Raw genomic sequence first — 22,395 nt, forward strand, 5'->3', positions numbered from 1 at the left:
GCACGACAGGTCGCTGACCTTCAGTCATTGCTTGCTCTTCCATGCTGCTCTGGAGGCACTTAGTGCTTAGCAAAAGAGTTTACAGAAATCAGTTGATTTTGTTTTGTCTTGTTTTAACCTTTTCAACTGTACACATCATCCCTTTTCATTAGTGTTTCTCAGAAAGATGTTAGAAACTGCAGATTCACACAGGTCAGTCAGGTAGTCCTTTAAACTGCAGATTCTTGAGGGACCTTCTCCTTATCACCACCAGATTGAATGGGCCTGAGGTAGGACCCGGCCCATTGCCATTGAGTCAATTCCGATTTACTGTGACCCTATATAGGGCTTCCGGAACTATCAATCTTCATGGGAGCTGACAGTCTCATTTTTCTCCTGTGGAGTGGCTGGTAGGTTTGAACCACCGACCTTGCACTTAGCAGCCCAGTCCTAACCCAGAGTGCCACCAGGGTTTCTTGATGCTAGGACCCAGGGATCTGTTTTCCTAACCAGTTCCTACCCTGGAGGCCTGTGCAATTTAAGTGCAATTTAAGTGTTCAGAGCAGTGGGTCCCTCGGGCATTGGAATCAATGGGATTTGAATTCTAGTTCTGCAACGTAGTTTTCTCTTTTTATAACTCAGTTTACTTCCTTCCCTGCTAAATATATGTTCTATTTCCTAATAACCTTGGAAAGTACTTGTGGTAATTACAGTCAAACTTTCTGCTTTGCATTTATTTATTAATAAAGCCAGGTTCTTTTGGTAAGTACTCCTAAATATTACAGTTATGTGTTCTAAAAGTGGAATCTATTCTATGTAATATGTGAAATCCCATGAGGAGCAGTTTCAAGTAAGTTATTCTTTATTTATACGTGAGCGTTAATGTTATCAGAATCGGAGATGCTTTCATCTTTGCATGTGATATGATATTAAAGATTTGCTAAACCTAGAACATGTCTCCAGGTGAATCTTGTCCTTATTTAACCATCCTCTTGTTGTTAAGTGCTGTTGAATTGGTTCCAACCCATGGCGACCCTGTATAGGATTTCCAGAGAGTGGCTGGTGAGCTTGAACCCCACCAAGTTTGAGGTGCAAACCGACTTTGCAGCCTAGTTGCATTAACCCACAGCACCACACCAGGTACTAAAGTCATGTTTTAGTACTGCCTTGCTTAATACAATTTGAGTCTATCAGAATTATTAGTTGTTGTTAGGTGCCGTCGAGTCGATTCCAGCCCATAGCGAGTTACTAGTTAGCCACCTAAAAAAAAATCTAGTTTCAGTATTTTTATAGTAAACCTTATTACAGTGCTTAATCTATTTCCCTGAAATAGATTATCTGGGATTTACTCATTGATTATTTTCTGCTAACAAATACCAGTTTTATTTCTCTTTAGCACTTCTGTGATCAAGGGTGGTTTTGTTGTTGTGTGCTGTTGAATTGGTTCCGGCTCATAGCTACCATGTATATAGTTCTGTGGCTGTAAATCCCTATGGGAACAGAAAGCCTCTTATTTTTGCAGAGTGACTGTTGGATTTGAACTGCTGACCTTGCAGTTAGCAGCTCAGTGTTTAACCCAGTTGTTGTTGTTAAATACCATGGAGTCGGTTCCGACTCATAGTGATCCTGCACAGGGTTTCCGAGGCTGCAAATCTTAACGGGAGCAGCAAGCCTCATCTTTCTCCCGTGGAACAGCTGGTAGTTTTGAACTGCCAACCTTGAGGCTAGCAGCCCAATTCGTAACCACTTTGCTACCAGTATTCCTTTGAACCAGATACTCAAGGAAAAAGAAGAGACATAGAATCAGTCAGCAATCTTTTTTCTAAATATATTGATCATAGTTTATTCAATTAAGAGCTTTAGTTATTTAAAGCAGACTTTCCTATTGAGTGACTTAGGTATGCTTCCAAATGTTTGTAGGCCTGCTATGTCTCATTTCAAGTACACCAAAGTTTTTTAACATAGTACCAGTTTCTGGTTGAGAAAAATGGGTAGTAAGAGAAAATAAGAAAATGAAAGGTTTAGTTCAATAATCCATCTTTCCAGAATTAAAGCGCCTGAGTCCCCCAACCCTAGGGATGAAACAAGGGCCCTTTCCAAGGCAGATCACTGACGTTTCAGAACACCTTGGATGAAAAGATTCTTAAGGCTTCTAGACAAAAGGCTCATATGAAGGATCATGAATCAAGATGGCACTGGATTTTCCTCACTGGTGTACTAAAAACTAGGAAACAAGAGAATGTATCTAAAAAATAAAATGTGTGTACCTTAAAAAAATATCACTAATAAACTATTACCATGTGAGCTTAGAGCAAATTGTAATCTTGTGGGAGGGTTTTGCCTCCTTGTTCATGGCTGCTGACGGATCAGGGTGGTGGTTGCTAGTGGGTTGGGAGTGACTGGCAATTTGTTCCAATAAGACAATAGTGAAGGTTGCTGTATCAATTGATGCTTCTTCCACCAACACTTTCTCTGTAGAACGCGATGCTGTTCGATAACATTTTACCTTCAGTAGAACTTCTTTGAAAACTGGGAGGCAGTGGTTTCAAGCACTGCCGCTGCTTTCTCACATTCCTTTGTTGCCACTTCACCCTTGTTCCAGCGTCTTCACCAGGAGTAGACTCCATCTCTAGGAACCACTTGCCTTGGCCAGCCTTAAGAAGCAACTCCTCCCCCTTTGACATTTTATCAGGAGAAAGCAATTCAGTCACATCTTCAGGTGCCACTTCTAATTCTAGTTCTTATGTTATTTCCACCACATCTGTAGTCACTTCCTCTGCTGAGTTGAACCCCTCAAAATCATGCATGAGGGTTATTAGGAACAACTTCTAAACTCCTGTTAATGCTGATACTTGGACCTCCTCCCATGAGTCACAAATGTTCGTTATGATACCTTGAATGGTAAATCTTTTCCAGGTTTTTCATTTACTTTGCCTAGATCCATCGGGGGATCATTATCGTTGTTGTTGTTAAGTGCCGGCAAGTCGGTTCCGACTTGATAGCAACTCTGTATAGGGTTTCCAGGGAGCAACAGGTGAGCTTAAACCATCGACCTTGTGGTTCAAACTGACCTTGCAGTCCAATGCATTAACCCGCAGTGCCACACCAGGACTTAACAAAATTTATTTTTTAAATAATAAGACTTGAAGGTCTAAGTTACTCCTTGATCCATGGGCTACAGAATGGATGTTGTGTTCACAGGCCTGAAAGCCTCATTACTCTGGTACATCTCCATCAGAGCAAGGGTGAGCGGGTGCATTGTCACAGAGCGGTAGTATTTTGAAAGAAACCTTTGTTTTCTGAGCAGTAAGTCTCAACAGTGTGGGTTTAAACAATTCAGTAAACAGTGTTGTAAACAGATGTGCTATCACTCAGGCTTTGTTGCTCCATTTACAGATCACAGGCAGAGTAGATTTAGCATAGAATGGTAAATGAGTTCCAGCTTCATTTGAATAGTCAATTGAAAGTCAAGAGCTGTATAGCCTGTAATGAGAGCCAGAATGTCCTTTGAAGCTTTGAAGCCCGACATTGACTTAGTCTCTCTAGATATATTAAGGCTCTTTAGGGCATTATCTTCCAATATAAGTATTCTGTCTGCCTGGGGAATCTGTTGTTTTATGTAGCTCCCTTCAGCAGCTACCTCAGCATCAAGATCTTCTTCCTGCTGCTTGGACATCAGCACTTGCTGCTTCATCTCGCACTGTCCGAAGCCTCATGCACCCTAGCTTCAAACATCTGCAACTTCCTCACCTCTTTCAGCCTTCACAGAATTGAGGAGAATTAGGGCCTTGCTCTGGCTCAGGCTTTGATTTTACGGAATGTTGTGGATGGTTTGATCACTGAAACATCAGTAGGACTGTTTAACTTATCAATCGTGTTCACTGGAGTAATACTTTCAGTTTCCTCTAGAGCTTTCCTTTTCCTTCACAGTTAGGCTGTTAGGCATAAGAGGCCCTGCTTTTGGCTATTTTCTATGCTTTCCTCACTAAGTTTAATCATTTCTAGCTTTTGATTTAATCTGAGAGACTTGGAGTTCTTCCTTTCACTTGAACACTTACAAAACAGTGTTGTGTGTAGTGTTAAGTGCCGTCAAGTTACCTGATTTCAGTATTGTCCTATCTTAGGGAAGAGGGTAACCTGAGGAGAGGGACTCAATGCCCATCATTGGAGCAGTCAGAACACACACATCATGTATTAAGTCCACCATCTTATATTGGAACTAGTTGTGGTGCCCCTAAACAATTACAGTAGTAACATCAAGGATCACAGGTCACTATAACAGATGTAATAACAGTGACAGTTTGAATTTTTGTGAGAATTACCAAAATGAGATGTAGACACAAAGTGAGCTTATACTGTTGGAAAAATGACTCCAAGAAACTTACTAAATACAGGGTTGCCATAAACCTTCATTTGTATTTTTGTTAAAAAAATTGCAGATCTGAGACACATAATAAATCCAATGCACTTATCAAACAAGGTAAGCAAGCCTGTATTGGGAGAAGGGAACCAAGATATTTTTTAGATAAAAATCTCAACCTTAACCTCCCAGGAACCTTTCTCAGGGAAGCCATTAGATAATGTATTCCATCAAAACCAGGGTTTAAACCGAGGAAAAGGAATGCATGGCATCCCAGAAACAAGATTCAACACAAGACTAGTGAGAAAAGTAATTTCACTGTGCACACGGTGTGGTTTATTGTTTAAAAGCTGAACACCTGCTTTTCTTCTGGGAGTCTGGAATTTTTGTACTTTCTAAGCAGACTGCCTATATGTGACCAACCCCAATAAAAACCTTGGGTACTTGTTAATGTACTTCCATTGTGGACAGTTTATCACGTGGTGTCACGACTCGTGGCTACAGGGACTAAGAGTATCTTGTGTGACTCTATAGGAAAGGACTGTGGGAACCTTATTCTGGGTTTCCTCTTGTCCTCTTCTCAACCTGTGACTGCTTCCTTTGCTAATTTCACCTTGTATCTTTCACTCTGGTAAACCACAGCCAAAAGTGCCTCTGTAGGCTGTGTCTTTTGAGTCATCCTAGGAGTCCTGGTGTGGTGCTGTGGGTTAATGCACCAGTCTGCAAGGCTGTTTGAACTGTATGGTTGGCGGTTCAAGCTCACCTGCTCATCCTTGGAAACCCTATACAGGGTCGCTATGGGTCAGAATTGACTTGACGGCACTTCACAACAACAACAAAGAGAACTGTTGTTAAGTGCCTTCAAGTCAGCATAGGAACCCTGTATCGGGCTTCCAAGGAACAGCTGGTGAGCTTGAACCACAACCTTGCAGTCCAGCGCATTAACCAGCAGCGCCACACCAGGACTCCAAGTTCCGAATATAAAAAGGTATATTGAATGTGTTCAAAAGGAGCTCTGGTAGCGTAGTGGTTATGAATCGGGCTGCTAATCTCATGGTCAGCAGTTTGAAACTACCAGCTTTTCTGCAGGAGAAAGATGAGGCTTTCTGCTCCCATAAAGATTTACAGCCTCAGAAACCCTGTACAGGGTCGATATGAGTCAGAACCGACTCCAAGGCACATAACAATAACTGTGTTCAAAGAAAGTACTCTGTAAGCTGCTGTGTGTGCAAGGTTTGTGCCCAATAGAAACTTTCAGTCCAGTGAAGGAAATAGGCTTACAGAAAGAGTATATATCACAAGGCAGTTGGAGAGCCATCACTGAGGCACAAGCATAGGGCTGGGGCTCTCCTAAGGCAGGAGTGGGCAGGTGAGACGCCTAGGATTACCACCCAGAGCACATCCACGTCCATGGCATAGTGGGAACTGACACTGGTAGTGAAGATGGCAGCAGCAGGGAATTTGTTTCTAACTCATAAGCAGTTAGGATTTATTAGTATGGACTCCTGGTGTGGCACACTATAGGGTCAGCCCTGGACTGTGAACTATAAGGTAATCGGCAGTTCAAAAGCATCATCTGCTCCTTGGAAATCCTATATAGGGTCTCTGAGTCAGAAGTGACTCGACAGCACGTAGCAACAACAACATGGTTAGTATAAATCAATCTAGTTTCTATCTCTTTATGTGCTCTGAAAAATTAATGGTAACATAGAGTATTGCATGGCAACTTCACATTAACTAAAATGTGAAGTACTTGAATTAACTTGCATTTTAAATTATATATAGATAATGGAGTCCTGGTGTGGCACTGTGGGTTAATTTGAATTGCAAGGTCAATATGAACCACAAGGTCGGCAGTTCTAGCTCACCAGCTGCTCCTCGGAAACTCTATACAGCGTCACTATGAGTTGGAACTGACCCAGCGGCAAACAACAGTATAGTTCTGGAGTCCTGGTGTGGCACTGAAGAATAATACACTGGACCACAAGGTTAGTTTGAACCACAAGGCTGGTGGTTCAAACCCAACAGCCCTGTTCTTCGGAAACCCTAAACAGGATTGCTGTGAGTTGGAACTGACTTGATGGCACTTAACAACAACAAATAGAGTTTTGCAAGTGATATCCTTTTAATAATATGAAAATGAAGCTAAAAATAGACTTGATTGCATATTTTTAGAATGTACCTTAAGAAAGTTTTTAAATACCTTGAGTATAAGTAAGAAGTTAGGGTGGTCACATGGAATATTTTCTCACCTACGAGGTCAAGCTATGGAACTAACCTTTCCTCGTCTAGTACTATCTTGGGTCAATGTTGTATTTTAAAATGCAAGCAAAATCAGAGAGCACAACTAATTGTGGTATAAATAGCTAAACTTACATTTGCATAGTGGGAGAAAGATGATGCTTTCTGTTCCCACTAAGAGCCAGAACCAACTCAACAGCACTTAACAACAACATGTTGATTTATTTCATATTCATCCCCTTAAGGATCAGTCCCTGGAGAAGGACATCAAACTTGGTAAAGTGGAGGATCATCCAAAAGGAGGAAGATTCCCAACAAGATAGATTGACACAGTGGCAGTTAACAGTGGGCTAAAAATAGCAACAACTGTGAGGATGGTGCAGGATATTGGCAGTGTTTTGTTCTCTTTTGCACATATGGTCGCTGTGAATCAGAACGGACTAGATGGCTCCTAATGCAACAACATTCAGAATCCTTCTATCCATCAGTCCATTACATTTTAACCTGTCATTGTGGTTTGGGTAAAGTTTGCAGAGCAAATTAGTTTCCCATTCACCAAAATGATACACATTTTGTTCTGTGACATTAGTTGCAGTCTCCTCAATGTAGCAGCTCTCGCCACACTTCTTCCCTGAGTCCCCATTCCCAACCATCCATCTTTCCTGCCTTCTGAACTTGGCTACTGAGCAAATCCTGTCCGGTTGGGTTCCTACAGTTGGTTTGTCTGAGGAACATGTTCCGCTTGGGTATAATTGTTCCCTTTATAATTTGTCTGAAAGGTGATCCTTTTCTTTATGTGCAGAAATGTTTTCATTTTTAGGAGGTCTTAGTTGTCTAGTTTATCTTCAGTTTGTGAATTTTTAATTACATTTGATAGACTATTTGTGCTATAAATTAGTGCCTTTAAGTTTTCCCCTATTTTTTCTTCCATATTCTATAGTTTTAGATTAACATTTAGGTCTTTGATAATCTTGAATTAGTATTTTATGTGGCACGAGGTTATTGTAGATTAATAAAATTTTGTTGATTATAATTTAAAATGGTTGCAGGAGTGCCTCCACAGGGAACTGACAAATTCAAGCCTGATTCAGATGAGGACATGGAATGAGGGATGGTCAAATGGATCCTGGCTGACATCAGAGAACACCAAAAGACATTTGCTTGTGTTTTATTGACTATCAAAGGAATTTAGACTGTGTGAATAACAAACTATGGCTAACATTGCTAAGGATGGGAAGTTTTGAATTCTTGCTTGTGCTCATGCAGAATCTGTACTTAGACCAGATCCAAGGGGATATTGAGTGGTTTGTAATCAGGAAAACGTGTCGTAGCTGTGTCCTCTCACCATACTTTGTCTGTTTCCTGAGCAAATAATTTAAGAAGTTGGAATAAATGAGGAATGCAGCATTAGGAATGGAGGAAGGCTTATTAACCTGTGATGTTGTTATTGTTAAGTGCCGTGGAGTCAATTCCGACTCATATCGACCCTGTCCTGTACAGGGTTTCCAAGGCTTGTAAATCTTTACGGGAGCAGAAAGCCTCATCTTTCTCCCGCGGAAGAGCTGGTAGTTTCGAACTTCTGACCTTGCGGTTCACAGCCCGATTCGTAACCAGTACACTATACCAGAGCTCCTTATTAACCTGTGATGTTGTTGTTGTTGTTATGTGCCATCGAGTCGGTTCCGACCCATAGCGACCCTGTATAGGGTTTCCGAGGGTGTGAATCTTTACGGGAGTAGAAAGCCTCATCTTTCTCCCGCGGTGCAGCTGGTAGTTTCGAACCGCTGACCTTAAGGTTCGCAGCCCGATTCGTAACCACTACGCTACCAGAGCTCCTTATTAACCTGTGATAGGCAGATGAAATAACCTTGCTTGTTAAAAGTGAAGAGGACTTGAACCACTTATTGAGTGTATGGATTACACCTCAGCATAAAGCTAACAAAATCTTCACAACCTGACCAATAAGCAACATTATGATAACTGGAGATGATTGTAGTGGTCGAGGATTTCATTTTACTTGGATCCACAGTCAACGCCCAAGGAACCAGTTGTCAAAAAATCAAATGACCCATTACTGTATTGACCAGATCTGTAAAAGACCTCTTTAAAATACTCAGGAGAAAAGCTGTCAGGTCACTTTGATGACTGCAGTTTAGGTACATGTGACCCAAACGATGGTATTTTCAGTTGCCTCAGATGCATTTAAAAGGAAGACTGCGGAATAACTGATGTTTCTGAAGTATGATGCAAGTGAAGAATTGTGAAAATACTGTGGACTGCTAGAAGAACTCACAAATCTGTCATGGAAGAAGTACTACCAGGATGTTAAGCCTTTGTTTCACATATTTTGGACATGCTATCTTGAAGGACCAGCCCCTGCAGAAGGACATCATGCTTGGTAGAGTGTGCTGTTAGCGAAAAAGAGGAAGACCCTTAGGGAGATGGACTGAAACCTGCTGCAACAGTGGGCTCCGGTGGAACACAGATCAGAAGGATGGTGCAGGGTCAGTCAGGGTTTCATTCTTTTATCCACAGTGTGTCTCTTACAGGCACCATATTGCTGGGTCATGTTTTCTTATCCCTTCTGCTGCTCTGTCTTTTGACTGGTGCATTTCATGTTTGTAGTCAGTATAATTATCAATAGGTATGAATTTACTGTTGTCTTTTGGGGGGTGGGTAGTAATGATTTCTTTGTTCGATATACTTTACTGTGCTGAGTTCTTTATCCCTGTGGATTTTCTTTTCCTTTGTCATTTTAATTTTATGTCTACTGCGTCTGTATGGTCTCTTTTATTTTAGTGAGAAGGTTTGTTATTTTTCTTTGGCTGCCTTGGAATTTATCTTAACTAAGTTTAAACTATCTATTCTATCTTGATAAGGCCTCAACTTCTTCTCTATAAAACTACACCATTAATTTTCTCCACTTGTCTTAAAGTTGTTCAGTTATTTTTGAAAAGGCTATTTGAGAGATGGAGCCCTGGCAAGATGCTGTGGGATAAGCACCTGACTACTAACTGCAGGGTTGGTGGTTCAAGCCCACCAGCCACTCCTTGGAAACCCTATGCAGGCCACTATGAGTCAGAAGTGAGTGGCCAGCACTTAGTAACAACATTTGACATGTGGTTTTGTGTATTTCCACTTTGAATGCCATCCAAGACACATTAATACTTGCTTGTAGTTCTTTTTCCTTCTGGAGAAAAATTTGCCCTTAACAACTAGCTAGCTTGTGTATGGAATGTAGGATGGATCTTGATCTTTGGCCTTTTTTCAGTTTTTAGAATGAGTAAGTTTCCTAGCCTCCTTTGTAAATTCAACATTGAGAGTTTTGCTTGGTAGGTAGCATCATTATGAACTCACACATTTTAACACTTGTTTTCTAATTTGGCTGTTATATTTTTGTTGGTGCCAAGGTTGTCCCTTCTCTGTCTGTCTTGTGCCATCAAGGACTTACAGTGGCCCTCTATGGAGTTTCTGAGGGATGTCTGGTGGGTTTGAATCGCAGACCTTTTAGTTAGCAGTCCAGTGCTTATCCCTACGGTGCCACACCGTGCATTTGGAGAAAGTAGATCCTGGTGATGACTCCTTAGCAGATGTTCCTCCTTCCTTTTTCTAGGCGCATAGTATCCTATTTGAGTCCTGGTCTGGTGCTGCAGGTTAATGCCCTGAACTGCAAGGTCGGCGGTTCAAGCTCACCAGCTGCTCCTTGGAAACCTTATACAGGGTCACTATGGGTAGGAACCGCCTCGATGGCACTTAACAACAACAACAACAACAGTATCCTATTCTATGAATGTGTTCTGTTTGTAATCTTCAGTGAATTCCTATTTTGGACATTGGATTGTTTCTGGTCTAATATAGATAGTGCAGCTGTGAATAACCTTGTACATATGCTCTTTCCTTTTTTTGGCACTATCTTTGGGGTGAATTTCTAGAAATGAAATTCCTAGGTCAAAGGGTAGGGTTTCAAAATGTTTATGGAAAAGTGGGATTGAAAGATAATGGAATTTTCCATGAACTCTTTGAAGAGCGCTTTCATATAGGCAGTCTTGCTGGGCATTGCCAAATAGCCCTCTCTAAGGGGTGGGGGGTGGGGCAGGCATGGAGCTCTGGTAGCGTAGTTGGTTACGAATCAGGCTGCTAACCTCAGGGTCAGCAGTTCGAAACTACCACGGAAAAAAGATGAGGCTTTCTGCCCCCGTAAAGATTTACAGCCTTGGAAACTTCATACAGGGTCGCTATGAGTCAGAACTGACTCCATGACACATAACAACAACAAGGGGGCAGGCAGTGGCCACTGTTACATTCCCCTTAGCAGAGTATGAGAATCTGTTTCCCTAAATCTTACTAGCAGATAGTTACCTAATATCACCAACTCTTTCAAGTAGGTCTGTGTTTCAGACTTCTCTTCTGGCAAAAGTGTGATGTGGGCTGGAAGGTGTGATCCCCCAAGAAAGGAAGCCGTGTTGGACCTTGATAGCTTTGGAGAAATGCTGTTTTGAACTAAAGGGATGGGGTTGGGTGGGGTTACTTATCTTAAAGAGGTGTTGAAGCAAAGCGGGGATGGCTAAAGAGAGCTTAGTAACTGGATGTGGAGGTATTAGAGATTTTCTCCAGAGAATACTGAGCCAACAGCAAACTAGAGGATGGCGACTTTCACTCTGGTTGCCTTGAATCTGAGCTGCTTCTGGGCCATCAGCTACATGAATCTGAGAGAAAGATGTGAACTAGAGCGGAGCTAGAGAGTCATCTCTTTAGAAAGGCTGTTAAGATGTGTACATGAAGATGCCCAGGAAAACAAATTAGTAATATTAGGTAATAATTTAGCACTCTCATGGGCTTGACTTTGACAAAAGTAGTTTCATGGGGTTTTTTGTTTGTTTGTTTGTTTTTAATGTGTCTATTAATGTAACTCTTACTAGACTTAGAAAAAGTGTACTTGACTTTCATGGCTTACCTTTTTGTAGAGGGCTTCAAAGAGTTTGTGGAAGAATTCCCCTAACTTTCAATTCCATTTTCCCACAAACTTTTTAAAACCCCCTTGTATATACTATACTGTATTACGTTGTTGGTGGTGGTTTGCCGTGGAATCAGTTCCGAATCATAGCAACCCTGTATAGGGTTTCCGAGGCTGTAAGCTGTAACCTTAAGGGGAACAGAAAGCCTCATCTTCTCCCGTGGACCAGTTGGTAGTTTCAAACTGCTCTGAGTTGTTATTGGTTAGAAAATAAGTGCCATTGAGTCAGTGACCCTGTATAGGGTTTCCAAGGAGTGACTGTGTTATGCCCAGAATTCAGGGTCCCCAAAGACAACCCAGGAGCCGTGTACCGATGCAAATACATAAGGGTTGTTTAATCAAGCTCGAGCCAGGTCTCTAACCTTATCCGACATTTCGGAATAGGGAAAGAGCCCCGAATTCATTGTCTGCAGGGTTTTTATAGAATTTTCAAACAGCTCAGGTTTCTCAGCTTTACAATCTTTGGATTGGTTAACAATTGGCAAACTATGAGATGTTACAGTTTAATTGGTCAGGACTGGTGGTCTTTGTTCTTAGGCTAGGGTAAAGGAAAACATCTGGCCTCTGGCCTTGAGCTGCCTGGCTATTTATACATATATCATTTTCTTGGAGCTAGAGTACGTGTTCAGGCTAATGTACAGAATGGAGATTGACCTTGCCTCTGGAGGGAACTAATAACTGAGGCCTTGTCTATTTAAAATGCTTTCCTGAGCTTGACTAGAGTTTAGTCAAGCAGTTTCTAGGTAGGCAAAATCAGGTAAAATCAGTTTGGTCCTTACATTTGGTGAATTTGAACCAACTGCCTTACAATTAGCTGTTCAGTAATTATCTTGCAACACCATGGTGGTGGTGGTTATGTGCTGTGGAGTCAGTTCCGACTCATAGCAACCCTGTACAAAGGCTGTAAATCTTTACAGGAGCAGAAAGCCTCATCTTTCTCCCACGGAACAGCTGGTAGTTTTGAACTGCTAGTTTTGAACTGCTGACCTTGAGGTTTGTAGCCCGATTTGTAACCACTATGCTACCAGAGCTCCTTTAGTGACTTAATTCTGTTCTAAAATTGAACACATTTAGTGTACAAAGATAGCTTAAATTCCCTTGCTTTGATGTATGGATGATTTGTTTTGTATTCTCACCTCTGTGTAAACATGACTTCATATAGAATTTTAATTTACGAAGTTTAATATACAAGTTTGTTCAAGTTTTCAACTCTTTGTTCAAAATATTTCCATTCTGGATCTCTGATTTTGACAGGTTTAGACTCTTGGAGAATATTTTTTGCCAATGAGATACATTTTTTATAGTATTATAAATAAACATACAGAATGATGGTAATGTCAAAATGTACTTTTAACATTACATTTGAGAAAGACTTCATTTAAAATAGAATTGCTTCTGTCTTACATGACCTTCAGAATTTTGAGGCAGGAAAGACTTCACAACGTTTCAACTCAAAAAGCCTTTAGAGGTCTAATTTAATGTCTTCATTTTGTATGTTGGAAAAACTGTCGGTTATTTTTCTGACTAAAGCAGTGTGAAACAGCATGAGTACATACACACCAAATGCTGGGCTGTGGACTCCTAAATTTCATTTCACCATTAAAAGAGGGCTTGTAAGAGAGGGAGAAGAATAGGGCTTAGACCTGACTTGGTACTTGTCAGTTTACTTCTTTAGGATTCTTTCTGTATAACAATGACAAAATATTAACAACTAATATTTACCTGTCCCATCAGGGACTTTTTTGAGCACGTCACACGTCTTAGATTCATTCTCAAACAACCATCTAAGGTCTGGATGCTGTTAGGTATGTTTTACAGAGAGGTTTCATAACTTTCCCAAAGACACACAGTAGCAAAATGCTATGCTGGAAATCTATGCCCAGACGGGCTGAAAATAGTATGAAGACCTCCAGGTTGATACAGACTTTCAACACCTTGTCACATGGGAGAAGATTGAGTGTGGCAGGGACATTGAGACATCAAACATCAAGTGGCCTGTTACACGGAGAGCATATAGAATTCTTTGGGAAACTGAGGCATGGAGTGAATTCCCAAAGGTTATATTGAATCTAATATCAAATGTCCTCTTTTTCCTATGTCAGAATTACATGAAGACAAAATGGATTTTCCTAGGGATAAAACTGCCCTCTAAGGGCAGGTAGAGTTTATTTTCATTACACACAGAGTTCCTGAAAGCAGACATTTTAGGACCAGTAGTCCTGGTATGGCACTGTGGGTTAATGCACCAGACTGCAAAGTTGTTTGAACTGCAAAGTCAGCGGTTCAAGCTCACCAGAAGCTCCTAGGAAGCCCTATACAGGGTTGCTATGGGTTGGAACCGACTCCACGGCACTTAACAACAACAACAATCATCCAGATAGGAGAAGCGTTTCCCATTGCCTCTTCTGCCATGTATCAGCCAATTCTGGTGGAAGATTCTTCTGAATCCATAGTTGTTCAAATGAAAGGAATTAAAATCACAACTCCTGAGTAAACGTATAACCAGAAAAAAAATCAAACAGTTGCTATTGAGTTGAGTCTGGCACATGGAGACTCCAGTGCGTCAGGATAGAATTGTGCGCCATAGCGTTTTCGCTGGCTGTTTTTGTTTTTTGTTGTTGTTGGTTTTTAAGGAAATCGCCCAGCATTTCTAATAAGGCATTTCTGGGTAGACTCAAACTCACAGTCTTTTGGTTAGCAGCTAAGCTGGGAGAAGGAGGTGGGCCATGTACAGAAGAGCAAGAAGCTAAGTTGCCTTGGCCTTGAGAAGACTAGATTGGAGAAAAAGAACACTAACTAGCCTAGATGACCCTGAGACCACCTGAAAAAGTAGATATTGTCCAGTTACCTCTTCTGACTGCTCTGGAAAGGATCACATTAGAAGGTCCTGGATGGAGTAGGAAAAAAGTGTATCACAAATCTCAAAATCATAAAATATAGACCAGGTTTACTGGTTGGATTGAGACTGGTGGCCCTTAGTCACCCTTCAGGACTGGAACTGAGCTCACTCTTGTGACTCAATTTTCATCCAAACAATAAACAGTCTGTAGGGTAGAAAATAATACTAAGAAGGTAAAACAGTCGGGGATCTAAGGGCAAAGATTTGGCTGGCTGGATCAGCTTCTCAGATAAAACATGTCTCAGAAATTGTGCATCAGTTGGAGACTACTACAAATTGCCTAGGTCACCAACCATACCACAGAAAGAAACTGTTTCACTGACAATACTACCCGCATCTCCTGGATGGCTTGCCACATGTGTCGCTGGACCTTTCTGTAGATTAAAGGTTCTTTCTCTGCTAAGTAAGAATAATGAAGCAAGAGAACAGGCTTACCATGCAAGCAGGGAATTTATTAGTAGGAGTCAAAGTAACTTGACAAGGGGAGTCATGGTAGACCTTGAGGCAACACAATATGCTTGAGCAAGTTTGAAATAGGACAGTCATACTCTTTACAAAGATAATGAGAGAAACGGGGGAAACAAAGAAACTGGCCAGTACTTCTGGAGTTTGCCCAGCTGGGAGAAGTTGTGGTAATCAGATGCATACACAGCCTTTTTAAAAGATGGATCTTATTGTAAAGGCCTCTGGGATGCCAATTATCACTCATTATTGAGCTCTGGTAGCGTAGTGGTTACGAATCGGACTGTGAACCTTAAGGTCAGCGGTTCGAAACTATCAGCCGCTCCGCGGGAGAAAGATGAGGCTTTCTACTCCCGTAAAGATTTACACCCTCGGAAACCCTGTACAGGGTCGCTATGGGTCGGAACTGACTCGACAGCACTTAACAACAACAACAACAACGGGGTGTATTTACAGTGTCCTACTGGGAAGTTCTATCTTGGTCAGGGTTGGAAACTCTGCACATACTCTGGATCTGATGCAGGTTTGTTCTGGCCTTGTGAATTTCTGAGAAGCAATTCTGAGGAAGTTTTACAAAGGGGACAACAAGCATGATTTCAGCATTCCAGGATGTGGGCTTCAGCTTGTGGACTGGTGGTTTTGTGAGACCTTGGGAAGTCTCTGCATCTAAGGCAGTTTCACATTGAGCTTTGTTCTAGCTGGCATGCAGGTTTCACTCTGGTTTCCTTATTTTAATGAATTTACTTTCCAAATAATTTTCCATGAATTCCATCCTGCTTCACTCCCCCCTGACAGATTTCAGACTCTTAAATTCTTATGGAGCTTGTATGAAAGTCTCTTCTTTCTCTGTAGCTACTTCCTACTGAGTAGAGGCACTGATAATTCTCTACCTAACCAAGTAGGGGAATCCTGGTGTGGCTCTGTGGGCTAATGCATCAGACTGCAAAGTCAATTTGAACCGCAAAGTTGGTGGTTCAAGCCTACCAGCTGCTACTTGGAAACCTTATACAGGGTTGCTAGGTCACAATAAAAAGAGCTCTGGTAGCGTAGTGGTTACAAATCGGGCTGCGAATCTTAAGGTCAGCAGTTCAAGACTACCAGCCACTCTGCAGGAGAAAGATGAGGCTTTCTGCTCCTGTAAAGATTTATAGCCTTGGAAACCCTGTACAGGGTCGCTATGGGTTGGAAACGACTCGACGGCACTTAACAACAACAACAGGTCACAATTGACTCGATGACACTTAACAACAACCAAGTAGAAATCTCTAATTGTCTGGTGTAAAATACCTATTTTAATAAAATTAATTGGTTGGAACCTCATTTTTACATGATGCTGTTGTAAGCAAGTAGAGACCAACTTCTGAGATTAAGCCAGTCCAAGTACCAAAGATTAGAAAAGGAAGCCATTAGGGGGCCATGCTAGGAGAGGAGATGATAGTTCTTTATTTGGGAGCAAATACTTGAGATTAGCTGGGACCTGGTCTATGTCAGCCAAATGGCCTGTTTGAATAGCCTTTGAACTCGAAGGCTATGGCTCCTGGGGATTTCATGTCCATGCAGCAGCAGGACGTGTGTGCTGTTGCAGACATTACTCTTCTCTTGCTTTATGAAGTTTTTCCTTAACTGGATTTACTTGCTGTTCAATTAATTTGGAATTGTCATTCGTGTTGAAATAACACATTTAAAAAGTTCTAAGTAGTCATGTTCAGGAGAGAGTAACTTGGCTTTCTAAAACTCTCTTTGTAACCTGGTCAGGCTCTTGGCTGATAAGTAGTTATTGCCTAAGATGTGGTGTTTGAAGCTTTTGCCATGGCACCAGTTAGCTTATTAATTTCAGAATGTTGTTGTTGTTGTTAAGTGCCATTGAGTTGGTGAATTTGAACCACCGGCCTTGTGGTTAACAGTCCAGTGCTTATCGATAACTACAGCACCACAGCAGGACTCCAAACAGAAATGGTGGGGGGGTGATAGTGAACCATGGAGTCAGTTCCGACAAGCGATCCTGCATAGGCTTTCTGAGGCTGTAAATCTTTACAGGAGCAGAAAGCCTCATCTTTCTCCTGCGGAATTGCAGGTAGTTTTACAGTTTAGCAGCCTTGACTTATAACCATTACGCTACCAGAGTACTGTTTTTACTTAAAAGGTGGAAATTATTAAGTGCCTCTGAATTTAGACTCTTCATCTAATTTCCCCTAGATTACGGATTTTATTTCACATCTTTATGATCACACCTAGGTTGGTGTGCTTTTTTCTTCTTGGATTGGTGGGCTGCTATGTGAAAGAACTAGAATCTTCTTTTTCTCTAGCTGGGAAATGGAGGTTGCTGGGTGTCCCTGGTTTGCATTATTAATCCTAAAGCAAATGACAGACTTGGATGAACTGTTTTCTAGTTCAAGAAGAAATCATCATCTAATCCGATTAAATTTGTGTTAAGAAAATGTAGAGCAAAAAGAACTTGTGTTTTGACCTACTCATACCTCCCTCAAAAGGAGCCTCGTGTAGTGTTTAAGCACTTGACTACTAACAGAAAGGTAGGCAGTTTGGACCCACCTCATGGCTCCCTAGTAAAAGAGACCTAAAGATCTGCTTCTGTAAAGTTGACGTCCTCAGAAGCACTGTGGGACAGCTCTACTGGGTCCTGTCTGTAGGGTCACTCTACGGCATTCACCCCACCACCTTCCCCAAAGTTAGCCAACAGTGCATGACTAAGACTTGGCCCAAGAATTATTTTACTCCAGAGTTTAATCACAAATATATCTCATTTACTTGCAGTGCTGTTATGTACTGCTGGTGTGGTGCTGTCGGAATAGTGCTAGACGGTGAACCACAAGGTCGGTAGTTTAAACCCACCAGCTGCTCCTATCAGCAGGGTCGCTATGAGTTGGAACCGACTGGATGACACTTCACAACAACAGCAGTTCAGATCACAACACCAATCCTTGCCTGAATACCTGTGTTACACCCATGAGTTCCAGAGTAGTCACATATAGCCTTCTCAAAGTAGATACGACATAGGAACAAGTTACTGTTGGACACTGCAGGCCACGCCCCACTCTTAGAGAAACCAACCCATTGGTGTCACTGTACAGGGAAGAAGTACACCTGCATTAGGAAAGTGGAAGTTGGTTTTACTTCTCTTCACTCTGTTATCCAGATACTGAACCCTGCACAATTCAGTTTTTATATATGTTGCTTTAATTGCTAATGTTCTTTGGCAGTAATCATAAGGTATGTTTTGTGGTTCTCTTCTCTCTTCTCAGATATCCGGAAAGTGGGACTCTAGAAATGAATGTTAAGGACCTTCGCCCCCGAGCTAGAACTACTTTAAAGTGGAATGAACTAAATATTGGTGATATGGTAATGGTTAATTACAATGTCGAAAGTCCTGGAGAAAGAGGATTTTGGTTTGATGCAGAAATCACCACACTGAAGACCATTTCAAGGACCAAAAGAGAACTTCGTGCAAAAATTTTCCTGGGGTAAGATTCTCATTGATAATGACATTTAATTACAGAATCAAGCAAGAGATGTCAGTTTTAGGTATTAAGCACATGTTCCTTAGTAGCAAGATGGAATCTATGAAAGATGTAACTTTCTGTACTAAGGAAATCTTGAGACATTTTCATTGAGAATGGCGCTTAAATCTCTGTTGCTGCTTTTCGTTGCTGTTCTTTGGGAGCGTGTCCTTCCTCACCTCACAGAATTCATGCAGATTAAACAAATTTATATCCAAGGGCATTTTGATAGCTATGACGAGTATTGGAATCTATATTGATGAAATAACTGTATGTACTAGCTGCTCCTTAGAAACCCTATACAGGGTCGCTGTGGGTGGGAATCAACACGATGGCACTTAACAACAACAACAACAACAACACCTAACCAGCTAACTGTTGGCCAGACTTCTAATTCTAAGACTAGCTCCCTCAGAACCATATTCTTTAACTTCTAGAATTTGTAACAAGCTCAATGAAGTGAATTCAAAATGCAAAAAGCCAGCTGACATACCAGTCACCCCAGTGTTTGATTAGGCCTTCTCTCTCCCCCTCAAGATGCTGCAACACTACTCATTGTTTCACAACGACCTTATTTTCATGGAAAATATCCTTGATGTGGTAGTCTGTCTCAGATCCTTCAGATCAGAGTTTATTGGCTAAATAGTCACTGATTATAGAAAGAAAATCTCGGCTAAAACATTTTCCGCCCTTTATTACATAAAATGTTTTTGTAATATCCATGTGTACGAGCATGCCTCTTTGTGCATTTCTTTTCTTTACTATTAATCCTTAGAAATAGATTTGTTGTGTTGAACATTGAGGATTCTAGACTGGTCCTTGGCAGTTTTCTTTACATAAGGGTAGCAACCAAGCTAATATTTTTGCCAAGTGCTGACTAGTTAGAATACTAATGTCATGGAGATGACATTTTGGGAAGCAAACATCTGCATATGGTTAATAATAATCAAAAGCAGAGGTTAGAAAACTATAGCCTGCAGTGTGCCTGTTTTTGTAAATAAAGTTTTATTAGGACACTGCCCTGCCCATTGGTTTATGTATTTGTCTATGACTGCTTTCATACTCAAAAGCATTGTTGGGTAGTTGCAACTGAGACCATCTGGCCTGCAAAGCCTAAACCATTTACTTTCTGACCCTTTACAGAATATGTTTACCTACTCTGGAGATAAAGAAGAATTGTGAGATGCTAAAAATAGCTCATATTTTAGAAAACCGATTTTAGAACTTTCTACAGACACAGGTAATGCTCTTGCTAGACTAAGGACATTAGCTCCATTATAGACTTCTTCTAAGTGACTTGGAATTCTGACACGGACACAAATTATGATGATGAAAAGGAGGACACACCTAAATAAATAGGCTGTACAGAGAACCTGCTGATGGATTTGAGTGTAGAAAGTATTTCAAAAGCATGTATGCTCAAGGAAAAAATATTAATATTCATCACATTGAGCTCAAAGCTCTTATTTTGAAAATATTTCCCAAAATGATTCAAGGGGCTGCTGGACTAGAGCACCCGGCTTTAGGAACTGGCACTAAGATGGAGCAGAAACTATGGGTAGGCAAATAAAGGTTCAGTGAGTAGAATGGTTATGTGATAGCCATCCCAGCAGTAAACACCCTGTCCTACAAAGTGTTGTACAAGTATTAGGTGCACCACAGCCAAAAAGGAAGCAGTATGACCTGTAGATGGGGGGATTATTTTCTCCTCACTGGAAAGAGTACCTTCTGCTATTGGTGGACACATCAGCTATCTCCAGTTTGGGGCTGCCATGACGTTCTTGTCCATGTGTCCTGCTGCAGATGGACATTGGTTACTCTGCAGATAGAGTTGCTGGGGGTAGAACCTGTACATCTTCAACTTCAGTCAATAGGACCAAAGACTTCACGTGATTGTGATTGTCCCAGACTCCATTTCCACGGCAGGATGCGCCATTGCGTTGCTTGCTCTACATTCTCTTCCACGCTTATTTTTGTGAGACTAGTTTTTGCTGACCGGGTGGTGTACTACAGAGTAGTATGTCTCTATGGCTTCAGTTTGCATTTCCCCAACTCCTGATGAGCTTGAGTTCATTTACTGACAGAGCAGATCACTGCTGTGAGGACCCTATTCCTTTCTGATTTTCTCCCTTGTTGGGTAGATTTCGTTGTTTCTTGGAGTTTTTATTGGGGAGATTAGGTTTATGTCATTTATATGTGATGAGAAAACATCTCTTCCAAGTGTGTGGGTAGCTAGCTTTTATTGAGTTTTGATGTGTGAGTGGAAGTTTCTTGATTCTAATGTGGTTTAACTGACAATTTTCCCTCCAGTGCTTGTGCTTCTGTGTCCCTTCCCAGAAAGCATAACGGTTTCCTCACAGCTTTGTGAATTTGCCTTTCTTTAGGTTTTTAGTCCACTTGGAGGGTGTTTCTGTGTACAGTGTGCGATAAGGGTCTAAATGAACTCAACACACATGGATGATCATTTTTTCCTAGGACTGTTTTTTGAAGTACCCACTCCCATCAAATTGAGCTTCACTATCACCTCTGTTGAAGTCTTGGTGTGGTATTGTAGGACAAGATCAGTTTGAACCACTAGGTCGATGATTCAAACTTACCAGCCACTCCTCAGAAACCTTATCCAGAGTCGCTATGAGTCACGCCCGATTCGATGGCACTTCACAACAACAGTCACATTCACTCTGTCACATCCTGTACACATCTCTATGCTGTGCTTCCTTCTGGTCTGTTCTGTACCATTGGACTGTTTTCTGTATCCTTGTATCACTTCCACATTTTCAAACTCAGGCAGAACAAACCATCTTACCTCGTTCTTCAAGAAGGTCGTTTCTGTTCTTGGCACTGTGTACTTTCATTTGCATTTTCCCAATCATCTCTGTAATTTCCACATAAAAACCTGTTTGACATGTATGGTATTATATTGAGTCTAATCCATGAATGTGATGTGTCTTCATTTATTCAGGTCGTTCTGTTACAGTGCTAGCCTTTTTTTATTGTCAATTTAAATATTCAGGATTACATTTATCCCACATGCTCTCAGATTTCAGTAGAAAAGAGTACTGCATAATGTAAGTATTTTTATAGTAAATTGATCATTAAGTTTTAGACAGACATTCTTCTCTCTCCTTTTTGTTAGGTTGAGTCATGAAATTTCTGGTTTTGTAGGTTGATGGTATTCAAATGTTGGCAGTTCAGTATGGTTCGGTGTGATGCACGTCTCTCTCCAAAGATCTTTCCTGCATCTGTTTTCCTTCCTTAACCTCAGCTCTCATTTGTTGTTGTTGTAAGCGCTGTTTCATTCTCCTTTGTTACTGGTATATAGGGAAACGAGTAACCTGTGAGCTCGTCCAGGAGCCTTACTCAGCTTACTGGCTTGTAGAATGGTTAGAATTTCCACAGTTATAATTGTCACCTGTGAAGGATGGCATTTTTTTCTAATCTTTTCCTTTATGTTTGATTTTGTCCTCTTGTCTTCATTCACTGACTGGCCCTTCAGTACGTTGTTGGGAAGAAGTGCTGAGGGCAGGCATATCTTTTCCCTCTGATCTCCCAGAGAAACCTCTTGGAATATCGCTAACACCTGTTGGTTTCTTCATTTTGTAGACATACTTTCCTTCCCTTCCTAATTTGAGGTTTTAAAAATTATTGTTGGATTTTGAGTTTTATTAGATATGCTTTCTGCATCTATTAAGATGATTATCTTTGTTTCCCGCCTATTAGAATGTTATTCTTTATTTTAAAAACCTGCCATGAATTTCTGTTTTGATGGATTGTGTTCATATATGTATCCAGATATGGCTTGGCATTATTTTGTATAGACATTTTGCATGTGTGAGATTTTCAGGCAATTTTTCCTAACTGGCACTTTACAAATTATCAGAGTGCCATAAAATCATTTGGTGTAATATTACTTTTCTGCCTTTTG

At 41.0% G+C, this 22,395-nt stretch overlaps 1 protein-coding gene across 1 annotated transcript in view; it reads left to right on the plus strand.

Moving 5' to 3' along the window:
- Positions 1-22,395, plus strand: part of UHRF2 (ubiquitin-like with PHD and ring finger domains 2, E3 ubiquitin protein ligase) — a 100,932-nt gene that overhangs the window by 29,180 nt on the left and 49,357 nt on the right. Inside the window, exon 4 of the mRNA XM_006863762.1 lies at positions 18,216-18,434. Coding sequence (XP_006863824.1) covers positions 18,216-18,434 — 219 coding nt within the window. The remainder of the gene's footprint in view (positions 1-18,215; positions 18,435-22,395) is intronic.

The sequence above is a fragment of the Chrysochloris asiatica genome, unplaced genomic scaffold, assembly GCF_000296735.1.
Source record: "Chrysochloris asiatica unplaced genomic scaffold, ChrAsi1.0 scaffold00056, whole genome shotgun sequence".
Taxonomy (NCBI): domain Eukaryota; kingdom Metazoa; phylum Chordata; class Mammalia; order Afrosoricida; family Chrysochloridae; genus Chrysochloris; species Chrysochloris asiatica.